Source organism: Lytechinus variegatus, chromosome 6 (genome assembly GCF_018143015.1).
Source record: "Lytechinus variegatus isolate NC3 chromosome 6, Lvar_3.0, whole genome shotgun sequence".
Classification (NCBI taxonomy): Eukaryota; Metazoa; Echinodermata; class Echinoidea; order Temnopleuroida; family Toxopneustidae; genus Lytechinus; species Lytechinus variegatus.
The window spans coordinates 14,234,086-14,249,927 of NC_054745.1; the positions used below are offsets into that span (position 1 = coordinate 14,234,086).

Below are 15,842 nucleotides of genomic sequence, written 5' to 3' on the forward strand. Positions count from 1 at the left end.
GAGTATATCACTCCACCTTTAGTATCTAAGTCAAATTGATTTGTCAGAAAATTATCTAAAAGGGTGGCACTTGTCTTAGTAATTCTTGTGGGCCTGTGAATTATAGGAAGAAAAAAATTGCTGAAAAGACAGTTCACAAAGTTCTTGGATTGAGAATTAGAGTTGTGTTTTAAAATATCTATGTTTAAGTCACCCGTCAAAAACACCCTTTTATTTTCCCTGGAAAGACGGATCAAAAGGCTATCAAACTCCTCAATAAATGAATTAACGTCCAACGATGGGGCTCTATACAAGGTTCCTACAATTATATTTTTCCCTGAGCACTGTTCCAGTTCGATGAATAAAGAATCGCATGTTGCTTCGCTTAAATTAAGGTCAGTGCGTACTAAGAAATTAAAAGAATCATGGATATACATTCCAACTCCACCACCTCTGGAATATTTCCTATTATTGCAAACGAACGAGTAGTTAGGCATATAAACAAGAGGACTTTCGAATCTTAGCCAGGTTTCGGATATGGCAATAATATCAAATGTAAATTTCAAAGAGTTAAGACAGCTTGAAATGTCATCAAAAGAATTCAAAAGACTTCTTGCATTAAAGTGAATGCTTGAAAATTTACCGCCGCTCGGGACACCAATATTTTCAAAGTTTGTATTAAATTCTTCATAACAATAGTACCGAGAGTCATTTGAACTCTCAGTATAGAACTGGAAGTCTGGGTCAACATCGTCATTTGGGACAATGCTTTCATGTGCTAAAAAAGGATCAAAATGTAAATGAGAAATTCTATCAAAATTGTCTTCTAAGGGTTCATCAGCCGATATTACGTCATCGAGCTCGTTATCATTCAACTAGTTGAAAGGAAATAAGTGTTCAAGACAGTGTTTACAACAAGAAAAATATTCGTTCCAGTCATGGTTCCGACACATTTGCTTACACATGTAACAATATATTCGATTATGTAGTAGGTCACTAAATTCTTGTATAGGTTCACTCGTCATCAAAGTAAAAATTCGTCGCTTTATCATGTAGGAATTTCAATCCAGACTGATACCTAATTTGACAAATGTCATTAAAGTATAATAGGTTACATGTTATGTGTATTGTAGTTTTGGCTATGGGAAAAATAACAAAACCTGTGCAAATTGTTGTTGCAAATTGAATAAGTACAAACAAAATGAATACATACTGAACGTCAATTACATGTCGTTTGGTATACACGGTAGAGTCAAGCCCACAAAAAGTTGGAGAAAGAAAATAAAGTTGGCAGAAAAGGAAAAATGTGAAGAAGAAATTGCCCTTGTAATTAAGCTAATTTTGTACAAAATTATAAACATCATGGGTATAAAACCGATATAAAAATCCATCATATATCCACTATAAGGAGCCAATTTTAAGACAAATAATAATTAAGTGGATGCGTCTGCATCAATACATAATATTATTCAAAATAAATTGCTTTAAATGCTATCATATCTCTTTTCTTTATACACATTTGGTGAATAAAAATTAATACCATAAGTCAGATTAAAAAAAAAAATAATACATTATCCATAGTCTTGTCATAAATAAAGACTGAGTTCTTCTTGAGAAATTAAGAATAGTTGGACAAGATAAACTTCAGACAATCAAAACTATTGATATAAAAAAAAATTAAATAAAAAAGGTGAGACCACCTGCATACACCACAGTTTGATGACTTTTTTTATAAAGACAATGAGCCAATTATAAAACGCAAATACCTGCAGTTATCTTTGCATAATCTTTTTACAAAACTGATATGTGCATCCTATTCTGTAACCATGTGAATTGCCAAAAATTTTGAAAGTGCAACGTAGCAATATAGACATAAATACTACATTTTCTCGAAAAATTGTGATAAAGAAACTTCATCAAACAGTAAAATAATCCTTCAGCAGATTCTTGTTTCATTTTATTTTATTTTATATTCTAATATGTTTATAGCTCAAAGTTGCACATCTGAGCAGAGAAGAAAAAAAATCATCAAACTACTTTTAGTCGGGTGTGTTAACATAAGCCTTAATTGTAAAAAAAAAAAAAAACATATTTCAAAAACTCATTAGGCCTGAAAAACAATTATGGCTGAAAAAAAACAATGATCTAAGAATACATGGGAATACGTGTATGATACAGTCGATTGAATATTATTATTAAAAAGGACTGATATGTATTAAGAAAAAAAGAAATTGAAAGAACCCAAAATCCATGATATGGGATGTGCATGCCCAATAAAAACTTGAAAATGGGAATGCTAGGCTTTTGGTATAAAAATGTAAACATTTTCATTCAAAGTGGTGTAACAATTTTTTTTTACATCTCTAAGACAGGGCACACATTGTAGATACAATATCTCACCATCTGGAATCAAAGCCTACATCATGATTCAAGACATCCTCAATCTCATTTCTAACATTATAACAAATTAAGGCCTATGTGCATCACTCGCCAGAATGGAAAGGATACTCCAACGTGTCCAAGGATAGTGTTTAGAAATAGATCTGAGATTTCCACTAAAAGTTTCCAGTTGATATTCAAAATTGGCCAAAAAAAAAAAAACTCAAATCAGGCTACAGATTTTCATTAGCAAAATCATTATTATTTTAGTTTGATTACTGTCTGAATGCATCTGAGAGGCGAGCAATAAACATGTCCGTTTATGGATATTTTGTTATTATTTTTATTTCAATGTAAATTTATGTCAGCAGCACTGAAATGCAAATAGTGGTTTCAAACAACATGTTAGACTAATAGGCAAGTGATGTGACTGCAGTGAAAAGCCTATATATGGCATATGGAATAATTATATTTACATTGAGTCACTTTTGTTTAAATGTAAGGAATATTTGGGTACAATTTCATAGCCATTTACTTCATAAAAAACAGGACACAATGGTGGAAAAAATGTATTTAAACTTAGTAACATACATCAGAGGTAATTATTAAGATACAGAAAAGTCATATCAAGGATTGATATCAATGCGAGGTATTATTCAATGTAAAATGCCCATGGATATGATGGAGTTGACGTATCAATCAATGAAAAAAGACATTAGTTAAAAAAAACTATTAAGAGACAGTAAAGAGAGCATAAGCAATGACCTTATATGGTACATGTTATATCTTTCATTGATTATCAATAATACAAGACATTGTATACATGCATATGATAAAAGTATCATAATTATAGGGCAGGGCCCACGCTCTCTGTTACTGATCTTTTATACATACTGTGCATTATCGGACCTAACTGAATGAAGGTTAGATTGAAAATACTTCAATTCAAAATTACAAGTAGGCAACTGACAGCATGACTGGTATTGATATCATGAATTACAAGAATGCACCTACTATAGCAACAGACTATAGAAATTATGTTGTTAATAAATTGCATGAGGTCAAGTGTTCAACATGTTCAATGCAAGGAATATTCGGACGCCAACGTCAGTAACATAGCAAAAAATAAAAAGATTCAATATTGGGATCAAATTTTTAGGCACTTGCTAAAAGGTACACCTACTGAAGTGAAGTAAATGAAAGAAATTGGGTTTTCATTCATGTGTATAAAATAGGTTGGTTAAAAGCAAGACTCATAGAATGTTGAATAATTATGATAGTGTAATAAGCAAAGCCAATGAGATATGGCTTAGCTTTTAAATAAAAGAATCTCAATTTGATACACATGCCTCAAAGCGTGGACCTACCATGTTCAAATGAAAACAAATACTATTTACAACTAACGTCAGTGTGAGTCAATACACTCTTAAAAATATTGGGTAAAAATGCTCCATGATGGTAATTATGTATCCAACCAATTGGGCATTTCTTTTGGGCATTATTATTTATCCAGTGTGATGAAATTTTGCTCATTCTTAAGAAATTTCTGCTTATTTTTTAACCTTACTGGACAATATGCTTCCCGCATTGGGTAAAATACCGCCCAAAATTGGTTGGATACATAACTACCCTCGTGCTGGTTAAAATTTTGCCCAATATTTTTTACAGTGTAGTGATGTGTATAATAACTTTTTAAAAAATCAACAGCAAGGTCTATTGTGTAACGGATGTAGATTTACGAAGCAAAATGTTGTATCAAAACTTACAAGATACACGAGTGATACATAATCATCATAAGTTAGTGTCAACATCCAAAATAGACCTGGCCACTGCTGGCAGGGGGGGGGGGGTGTCTGAGTCTAAGGTATATTAATATATATTTTAAAATGACTACATATAGAAATACAGTCAACTTTGAGCTTGTTTCACTTACTTTGATTTATATCTTTGCTTATTTAAAGGGTATGCAGGAATAGTTTTCTCACTATATAGGTTCATGGTTTTACTCTGTTAAAGTTATTATACATAGGGTTATTGAAAAATAAAACAAAGGTGTATTCATTGGGAAAGACTGACTCAACTCCTGCAATTAGAAAGTCATCACCTTTGACAACCCCATATATGTGGCAGATCAAGAATCCAACGAATAAATGCAATTCTAATAGCTTGAGGTTTGTAACAACCACACTATCATGCATACCATGGTTCAAATATTTTGGTTTAATCAATAAGTTATGCCATAGAACAGTATACATCTTCTGTGTTCAGATATTTAGTTTACATAATATCCTATGATATGAAAAGACTCATCAAAATATAGGCCAAATGTTCGAAAGTTATCACTTGATAAGCTCGGATGAGAGACTTAGATTGATGACAAAGGGCATTCCAAGAGCACCAAATGCAGTACTGGTATTAAAAATAACGCATAAAGCACTTATTATGAACCATAGGTATGTGAAGTTGGGATTCATATTAATTGGCAAAGAGTCATGACAGAGCAAAGAAAATACCACCATGGTATAGTTTATGTTTTGTAAGAATGGTAATATTTCATACATTCTTTGTAAAGAGTCAAACGGAATATGAAAGTAGAGTAAAATACGTTAATCGGAGAGAAAGCATGACTTCTCACCAGTTGTTACTATAAAGCATAGACAATTGCCATCATGGAATATTTTTGTACTGTAACTTATTGTTTATACATTTGTAGATGGACTGCACAACGGCATAATGGTGAGTAAAATGCAGTAGTGATTGAAGGCATAGATTTCTCACCAGTTTCATGGAGTTTACTCTGTGTATATGTCCCACGGAGCTGCGGCTTTACCCTTGTCCCGTGTTTCTAGTTGAAGCTTTGTACCGATGAGGCGAACTCTGGTAGATTTACCCTTGTCTTTGCGTAGTGAATAAGCCAATTTCTCAAGTTGAAATCGCTTGGCCTTGAGATGTGGGGGGAGATCCGTGCGGATAGTGAAACCAGGACGAGAATTTTTGTCGCGAACCTTGCTCTCGAAAGCTTGTAGGACTTCGTCGCGGTCAAACATTATATTAAAGTAATGTGGAAATAGAAAGTTAATATCTGTCCTACGGGATATCGTTATTTAGTACACTTCGAGTACACTTCGACAAAGGTTTCCCAATTCACAACCAGGTTTATGCACATTACTGATCTAGAAAAAAACAACTATCTACCGATCTGAATAAAATATTTTTAATTGATCGGCATCTTTGCAGGCTGTATTTTGATGTCATCATCATGGTGATGATGAGGGTGTTTTTAATGCACAAATAATCAAGCAATTTCATAATCAAGTAATTTTGTCAGCATAAACGGAAATGAATTTAAAAAAAAAAGCCTGACTCTATATGCAGTTCATATTTCTAATTTACAAATGAGTGTATTGGACGTGTAGGAATGGTTGAATAAAATAGAGAAAACAATGGTGACAGACGAAGGAGAAAAAAAAGATATATAGAAAGAGGGAGGGTTTGGCAAAGTGGTAGGGAGTGAGAGATAACAAAAACGGAGAGACGAGGAAAGTAAGAACGGAGAGAGAGATAAAAAATCAGAATAAAAGTATAAAGAAACGGAAAGAAGGGGGATAGAAAAAATAAGAGAGAGAGAGAAGTCGGGGAGTGAGAGGGAGAATTAGAGAAGGGGAATAAATGTGGAATGAGAGAGGGAGGGGGAGAGACAAATTTGAACAAAGACGGAAGAAGGGAAGACAATGGAGGGAGATAAATATGAAGGGATAAAGAGAGAAAAAAAAACAGGGGGTTACAAGAAATGAGACTGAAGTACAATCTGCAAGAAATATGCAACGAAACACATGTCTAACATAATTATGTTATCAAATTGGCTATAAGGGAAAGCGTTGGATGGTTTTCCATTTCTTAAAACTCCTTGATATTATTGTGGGGAAACCCCTTTATTATGCTTATCCATTCTACATCAAAAGATGGCGCACTTCCAAGCATACATTACACTCACATTGATAAATCAGAAGCCATAGGAAGTCTACACTACCTTCCTTAAATAATTTCAATGAGCTAAAGACAGACTCCCTTTAAACAAAACACTAAAATCACATTATATTGGGATTGAAAATAAATATGATATTAAAATTTTGTGTCCTTGCGCACAACAAACATGAATTCGGATGATTTCTTTTTGAAGAAAAATCTTCCATATACATGCTACTAACAAACTAGTACGTGCACAATGTGTCAAAATATTGTTAAAAAAAAGATCAAATGAAATATTTCCAAAATTCATTTCGTTTATCACCATATTTTGGAGGTATCATGGCGATTATGTCCCTATGTTAGGCACTCATTACCCCTCGTATTGTGTTCGAAACACCACATCTATTAACCCATGTACTTACTTCATCAAAGAGGGCTTTTGACACAATCAAGAATACAAACAATGGTTTATTTACATGTAGTTAAAGCAAAATTTCAAGACTAGTTTAACACACAAGCAATGAGGGACAACAGCATTAAAAGTGTCAATCGGTTCACCCCCCCCCCCTCCCCCCTTTAAAATTTAGACTCGTCCAAAATAAGTGCATCCGTCATAACGAGTGAAGTATTCAGAATGGACGCCCTCTTTGCTTTCGTCATTCAACTCGCACACACGGCCTGTCTTCAAGTAGTTGAAGGACAGGCAGCTTGTATTGTCGTTGCACATCATAGCGCATCGTAACTGGCTTACCATCTCAACAACCTTCATCACGTGACCGTTAAGACAGTAGCCAATCAGATTGCGTTCACTGTCATCCGTGGCTGCCGTGAAGAAGCTTGACTTGGTGTGCTGGTTCTGAGATTGAGATACTGGATGAACGAGAAGAAAAAGAAGAAAGGAACGACAAAAGAAATAAAATTGATTTTAACGAAACTAGGGCTTCGGGTATTACACCCCCCCCCCTTTGTCCCATTTCATTGATTTTTCTTTTCAAGAATACATTTGTTGCTTTCCGTTTATTTTGTTTAATTGTCTTTATTTAAAAAAATCATTTATTTAGTCTTCGAAAAGTTTTTTTGTTGTTGGTGCTGCTGTTTGGTTAAAAGTTCAGCAGTTTTTTCAACGATAACCTGATATTCTAGTAGGCGAGCTCTCATTTAAATAAAGGTGTGCGATTTTGAACCCAATGAATTATAATTCTTATTCCTACTTTCTACTTATTTGGCAACCATATACATGTGTACGTAACGGGGTGGTCATGGCCCAGTGTTTTAATTAATTACTTTATTTATTATTAAACTAATAAAGCGTTTTATGTATAGATCAACTTTCTCATTTGTTTGTTCATCTATTCATTTTATCTAGTTATTTATGTATTCTATTCAACGTTTATTCATTTATTTATATATTAATTTATCTATTTATTCAAATAATTGGTATCTATTGCAAATACGTCAGTGCGACGTGGCCTTATACATGTAGCTAGTTTCGCGCGGCACTAGCTTTGCAAGACATAAGCTCACCCCCCCCCCCCCATGATTCCTTCGCAAAACGCCTACACTGGTATGCTAATAAGCTCCATTTGCAGCCATAGCAACAACAATAATCATTGAGAGATATAATTATCTGAATTGATCACTATAAATATTTCAGCATAAACAGTATATATCGCCCGATATACTGACGATTGTCGCACCTTGCTATTTGCAACCACCATGACTGAATAATTAAAATCCTTGCTATTTAATTTGGTAAATGACAGACTCAAACTGATCGTTTCTGTTCATCTTAAATCAACCCTGTCTCAAATCATAAAAAATCCTAAAAACTCTCCTTAATAAGTAAATATTTCTCTAGAATCATGACTGGATATATGTGGGAGTGTGTAAGGGTGTGCGTGTGTGTGTGTGGAATAAGATGTTGGACCTTATCAAGTGTGTGTGTGTTTTTTTTTTGACCGTGAAAGGTAAACATGACCATCTTATTGTGTTGCGCATGATCAACCCCACACTTTTGGACTAACCCCCTCCCCCCACACACACTTTAAACATGTTCAAACGGTTCGCTGGCCCCTGCTATGCACCCTGATTGGGAGATGGACACTGTACCTTGGGTGGTTGTGCCTGGTGTGGTTGAACCATGGATGGTACCTTGTGTGGTTACCACAAGAAAGGATCACCAGTCATTCTTAAGGGCGCTCTTAACTCACGAAGAGCTTTATGAAACACCCACCTAGAATGAAAAGATTGGGAGAACACAAAAAAATATTTTTTAAAAGAAAAAATAATTAATTAATTAATCTATTTATTAAATGCTTAGATATTTCGAGAATGACACCCCAAACGAAGTAAACTGAAAAGAATATACCATATCTAAAGTGGGTCGGTTGGTGGTTGATTCTTCAGCCCCATTTCACTGACCTTATTACAAAGAAGACATATGATATGATTTAATGATTTATTTAATCATTTCATCCTCTCAGGTATATAAATATATCTTATACAGTCGTTGAAATATCGCGTGCTTTTTGGGGGGAGAGGGGTGTAGTTTGAGGTGTATGTATCCAAATCATAATCAATATTCTAATGATATATTTTCTCTTTTTTTTGGGGGGGGGGGAGTGGGGAGATGTAAGTTCATCATGGTTCCCTATACACTGCAAGAACTCCGGTGTTGGTTTAACACCAGCCTGGGATCTATGGCACCAGAAAAGTGTTAAACAACACCATTTTCGTTTTGGTCTACCGCAAGAAAGGTGTTTAAACAACACAAATTGGAAATTGTTTCAATACTTTTCTGGTGTGAACATATATAGATTCCGGGATGGTGTTAAATCAACATCGGAGTTTTTTGCAGAGTATCATCCTGCAAATGTCCTGGGGACCGTTTCATGAAAGTTGTCAGCATTGGCAAATTGTCTTTGTCCGACAGTTACCATGGTAACGATCAGAGGCCAGTGCTGTATAGCCAAGCAAAAGCAAGGGTTTTATTGAAATTTTCAGCACTGACAATTTAGTCGGTGCTAACAACTTCATTTTGGCGTATGAAGAATCTGTTATAATTTGGGCTATAAATGAAAACAACAATACAAATCATAAATAAGGTCGATTAAAATATATGATTATGATCAACAGCTAAACAATAAATATTAATTGGTAATATCAATAATGATAATGACGACAATAATGAAATAACAATAACAAAAGCTTATAAAAATTCGATTTTCAATAGGCCTAAATTAAAAAAGAAAGCATTATAAAAATATGACAAGTAGCAAATGCAACAAAAAGAGATTTAATCGATAGCATAAATGCTATCAACAAAATATTTTTCATCTTATAAATTAATGTAAACAGATAAAAAATCAATCAATCAATTAAACATCAATCATTCAATCAATCAATCCATCAATCAGTCAGTCAGTCAATCAATCAATCAGTCACTGACTCAATCAATCAATCAATAAATCATTCAATCAACCAATCATTCAATCAATCATTCAATCAATCAATCAATCATTCAATCAATCAATCAATCATACAATCAATCAGTCAGTCAGTCAATCAATCAATCAATCAATCATTCATTCAATCAATCAATCAATCAATCAATCAATCATTCATTCATTCAATCAATCAATCAGTCACTGACTCAGTCAATCAATCAGTCAATCAATCAGTCAATCAATCAATCAGTCACTGACTCAATCAGTCAATTAATCAATCATTCAATCAATCATTCAATCAATCAGTCAGTCAGTCAGTCAATCAATCAATCAATCAATCAATCATTCAATCAATCAATCAATCAATAAATCAATCAATCAATCAATCAATCTTTCAATCAATCATTCAATCAATCAATCAATCATTCATTCATTCAATCAATCAGTCACTGACTCAATCAATCAATCATCAATCATTCAATAAATAAATCAGTCACTTACTCAGTCAATCAATCAGTCAATCAATCAATCAGTCAATCAATCATCAATCAATCAATCAGTCAATCAATCAATCAGTCAATCAATCAATCAGTCACTGACTCAATCAGTCACTGACTCAATCAGTCAATTAATCAATCATTCAATCAATCAGTCAATCGATCAATCAATCAATCAATCAATCAGTCACTAACTCACTCAATCAATAAATCAATCATAGGATAGCCTTTACAATATGTAGAAGGTTTGTGTTCAGAAACAAATTGATTGAAACCTGACATATCACCAATATTAATATCAAAGTATATGCTCCAAAGATGTTTATTATCAAGATGTAGAGGAAATACCCAGGGGAACTACTATCCCGTGGGTGGGTCACGTGATCGACAGCCCCAGGGAGGAGTTACTACCCTTGGTATTCACGTGACCATAAATTTCAGTGAGTTTAATGGTATGCCACAGTTCTATTGCATATGTATTTTTTTGTTATGTGTCATTACATTATTTGGATTGTGTTGATTTTCATTTCCTTTTAAGTTATTTTGGGATGCTGCCTCTTTGTTTTGATGCCTTACATAGAATTAAACAGCGAGCAATGGCGAATTATTTGGCATTTGTTTTCTTCTCAAAAATTGAAATAGTTATATAAACGAGGTTACAAATACGAAGGGTGAAGAAACAAGTATGACATAAATCAGATTTAGATTCATAAAACTAGTAATTATTTATTTTCAATATATTCAAACAGACAATAGAAAGTCAAATAACTATAGAATTTTCGATAAAGAGTCAAGATTTAAGATTAATTTAAATATGTATTCGCAGCTTGGAAAGCTGGATCGATAGATGTTTTACCAAAGAAATTGAACAATATTTGTAATATGCATAAAAAATATGACGGTATACTCAAAATGAAAGTGACATAAGATTTGAAAAGCTCTATGGGAAGATGCATTTAACATGTTTAACAAAAGATTTGAAAGAATATTTGTGAAGGCCGAGCGGTATTTCAATATGAAAAAATAATGAAGCGATATAATTTTTTTTACAGTTCAATAAAAGGAAAGTTATTTTCACCAGACTATTTAGTTAATTGAGTGTTGGCAATTGAAAAGGAAAAGATTGATAGCGTGAAAGAAACTTAGGAAAATATATCAACTATGACTTTACTTAATAATGAAGATAAATTGATGGTACTGCAAACTATGATTTAAACATGTGTATGATGAAAAAAAAAATCGAAATTTGACCTCTACCAATCTTGATGGAATTACCCCCCCCCCCCCCACCTTTAGAAGCAATTCTGCATCTACGTTTTATTCATTTTTCTTAATCACTGTTCGGTGTCTCGATCAATGTATGTTGATGGAGTGTTTTGTGGACTGTTTTAATATCTCCCTTTTATCAATCTCAAAACGATTACAACGCCTGGTGAAAACTACCATTCATTCTCTTTTTTCAAATCAATCATATAAATGAAGATCTTGTACGTGTAAGTGTAAATAAAAAAAAGACGAAATTGTCTATCAATAAGACTGTAAATTTCAGATTTCAGATTAAACATGTTAAATGTTACTGTAATTTTTACATATGATAAAATGTATCTCTACAATCTAACAATGTCAAAATCTATCCCGAACTAAATTTATAACTGAAAAAAACCCGTATAGAAAAAATGATTTTTTTTAAACAAGTGCACACCTAGTTACCAATAATGCATATAGCATTTTCATTTATTTGAAAGCAGGATAAAAGAGCATTGTAGATTAAATGCCTTGCTCACGGGCATAGGTGCCGCGGCCGGGGATCGAACTCCGGACTTTTCATGTATAGCCAGGCGCCTTAGACCACTCGGCCACGGGATAAGCCCGTCAGTCATAAGGACCATAAGTCATAATACTAACTGGTCATAAGGACCGCTAGTCATAACGTGTAAAATCCTATACCCAAAAGCTCGCTAGTCATAATAGGCAAAAGGGGTCGCTAGTCATAAGGTCATAAGGACCATGGGTCATAAGGTCCGATTTTCATAATGCAAGATAAGGGTTGCTATTCATAATGGACCATAAGGGTAATTGATCATAAGGATCGCCAGTCATAATCAACAATGAGGGTCGGAATTCATAATACTAGATGAGGGTCGCTAGTCATAAAAAGGAAGAGGCTACATTGATCATAAGGGTCGCCAGTCATAATAGGGGATGAGGGTCGCCAGTCATAATGGTAGAAGGGGTTCGCCAGTCATAATAATGGATGAGGGTCGCCAGTCATAATAATGGATGAGGGTCGCCAGTCATAATAGGAGAAGGGGTTCGCCAGTCATAATGATAGATGAGGGTCGCCAGTCATAATAGTAGAAGGGGTTCGCTAGTCATAATGGTAGATAAGGGTCGCTATTCATAATAGTAGAAAGGGTTCGCCAGTCATAATGATAGATGAGGGTCGCCAGTCATAATAGTGGATGAGGGTCGCTATTCATAATAGTAGAAGGGGTTCGCCAGTCATAATAATGGATGAGGGTCGCTAGTCATAATAATAGATGAGGTTCGCCAGTCATAATAGTGGATGAGGGTCGCTATTCATAATAGTAGCAGGGGTTCGCCAGTCATAATGATAGATGAGGGTCGCCAGTCATAATAGTAGAAGGGGTTCGCCAGTCATAATGGTAGATGAGGGTCCCTATTCATAATAGTAGAAAGGGTTCGCCAGTCATAATGATAGATGAGGGTCGCCAGTCATAATAGTAGAAGGGGTTCGCCAGTCATAATAATGGATGAGGGTCGCCAGTCATAATAGTAGATGGGGTTCGCCAGTCATAATACTGGATGAGGGTCGCCAGTCATAATAGTAGAAGGGGTTCGCCAGTCATAATAATGGGTGAGGGTCGCTATTCATAATAATGGATGAGGGTCGCCAGTCATAATAGTGGAAGAGGGTCGCCAGTCATAATAGTAGAAGGGGTTCGCCAGTCATAATAATGGATGAGGGTCGTCAGTCATAATAATGGATGAGGGTCGCCAGTCATAACAATGGATGAGGGTCGCCAGTCATAATGGTAGAAGGGGTTCGCCAGTCATAATAGTGGATGAAGGTCGCTATTCATAATAGAACAAAGGGTTCGCCAGTCATAATAATGGATGAGGGTCGCCAGTCATAATAGTAGAAGGGGTTCGCCAGTCATAATGGTAGATAAGGGTCGCTATTCATAATAGTAGAAAGGGTTCGCCAGTCATAATGATAGATGAGGGTCGCCAGTCATAATGATAGATGAGGGTCGCCAGTCATAATAGCAGAAGGGGTTCGCCAGTCATAATGGTAGATGAGGGTCGCTATTCATAATAGTAGAAAGGGTTCGCCAGTCATAATGATAGATGAGGGTCGCCAGTCATAATAGTGGATGAGGGTCGCTATTCATAATAGTAGAAGGGGTTCGCCAGTCATAATAATGGATGAGGGTCGCTAGTCATAATAATAGATGAGGTTCGCCAGTCATAGTAGTGGATGAGGGTCGCTATTCATAATAGTAGAAAGGGTTCGCCAGTCATAATGACAGATGAGGGTCGCCAGTCATAATAGTGGATGAGGGTCGCTATTCATAATAGTAGAAGGGGTTCGCCAGTCATAATAATGGATGAGGGTCGCTAGTCATAATAATAGATGAGGGTCGCCAGTCATAATAGTAGAAGGGGTTCACCAGTCATAATGGTAGATAAGGGTCGCTATTCATAATAGTAGAAAGGGTTCGCCAGTCATAATGATAGATGAGAGTCGCCAGTCATAATCGCAGAAGGGGTTCGCCAGTCATAATGGTAGATGAGGGTCGCTATTCATAATAGTAGAAAGGGTTCGCCAGTCATAATGATAGATGAGGGTCGCCAGTCATAATAGTGGATGAGGGTCGCTATTCATAATAGTAGAAGGGGTTCGCCAGTCATAATGGTAGATAAGGGTCGCTATTCATAATAGTAGAAAGGGTTCGCCAGTCATAATGATAGATGAGGGTCGCCAGTCATAATAGCAGAAGGGGTTCGCCAGTCATAATGGTAGATGAGGGTCGCTATTCATAATAGTAGAAAGGGTTCGCCAGTCATAATGATAGATGAGGGTCGCCAGTCATAATAGTGGATGAGGGTCGCTATTCATAATAGTAGAAGGGGTTCGCCAGTCATAATAATGGATGAGGGTCGCTAGTCATAATAATAGATGAGGGTCGCCAGTCATAATAGTAGAAGGGGTTCGCCAGTCATAATGGTAGATAAGGGTCGCTATTCATAATAGTAGAAAGGGTTCGCCAGTCATAATGATAGATGAGGGTCGCCAGTCATAATAGCAGAAGGGGTTCGCCAGTCATAATGGTAGATGAGGGTCGCTATTCATAATAGTAGAAAGGGTTCGCCAGTCATAATGATAGATGAGGGTCGCCAGTCATAATAGTGGATGAGGGTCGCTATTCATAATAATAGAAGGGGTTCGCCAGTCATAATAATGGATGAGGGTCGCTAGTCATAATAATAGATGAGGTTCGCCAGTCATAATAATGGGTGAGGGTCGCTATTCATAATAATGGATGAGGGTCGCCAGTCATAATAGTGGAAGAGGGTCGCCAGTCATAATAGTAGAAGGGGTTCGCCAGTCATAATAATGGATGAGGGTCGTCAGTCATAATAATGGATGAGGGTCGCCAGTCATAACAATGGATGAGGGTCGCCAGTCATAATGGTAGAAGGGGTTCGCCAGTCATAATAGTGGATGAGGGTCGCCAGTCATAATAGTAGAAGGGGTTCGCCAGTCATAATGATAGATGAGGGTCGCCAGTCATAATAGTAGATGGGGTTCGCCAGTCATAATACTGGATGAGGGTCGCCAGTCATAATAGTAGAAGGGGTTCGCCAGTCATAATAATGGATGAGGGTCGCTAGTCATAATAATAGATGAGGGTCGCCAGTCATAATAGTAGAAGGGGTTCGCCAGTCATAATGGTAGATAAGGGTCGCTATTCATAATAGTAGAAAGGGTTCGCCAGTCATAATGATAGATGAGGGTCGCCAGTCATAATAGCAGAAGGGGTTCGCCAGTCATAATGGTAGATGAGGGTCGCTATTCATAATAGTAGAAAGGGTTCGCCAGTCATAATGATAGATGAGGGTCGCCAGTCATAATAGTGGATGAGGGTCGCTATTCATAATAGTAGAAGGGGTTCGCCAGTCATAATAATGGATGAGGGTCGCTAGTCATAATAATAGATGAGGTTCGCCAGTCATAATAATGGGTGAGGGTCGCTATTCATAATAATGGATGAGGGTCGCCAGTCATAATAGTGGAAGAGGGTCGCCAGTCATAATAGTAGAAGGGGTTCGCCAGTCATAATAATGGATGAGGGTCGTCAGTCATAATAATGGATGAGGGTCGCCAGTCATAACAATGGATGAGGGTCGCCAGTCATAATGGTAGAAGGGGTTCGCCAGTCATAATAGTGGATGAGGGTCGCCAGTCATAATAGTAGATGGGGTTCGCCAGTCATAATGATAGATGAGGGTCGCCAGTCATAATAGTAGATGGGGTTCGCCAGTC

General features: G+C 36.1%; 1 protein-coding gene across 1 annotated transcript in view; it reads right to left on the bottom strand.

Annotated features, from left to right (window-relative positions):
• LOC121416874 (sodium/myo-inositol cotransporter 2-like) overlaps positions 1-15,842 on the bottom strand; it is a 103,394-nt gene that overhangs the window by 61,895 nt on the left and 25,657 nt on the right. The window contains exons 2-3 of the mRNA XM_041610397.1: positions 7,079-7,197; positions 5,189-5,300 (exon numbers count right to left, since the gene is read on the bottom strand). Of these exons, the coding sequence (XP_041466331.1) occupies positions 5,189-5,300; positions 7,079-7,197 (231 nt within the window). The remainder of the gene's footprint in view (positions 1-5,188; positions 5,301-7,078; positions 7,198-15,842) is intronic.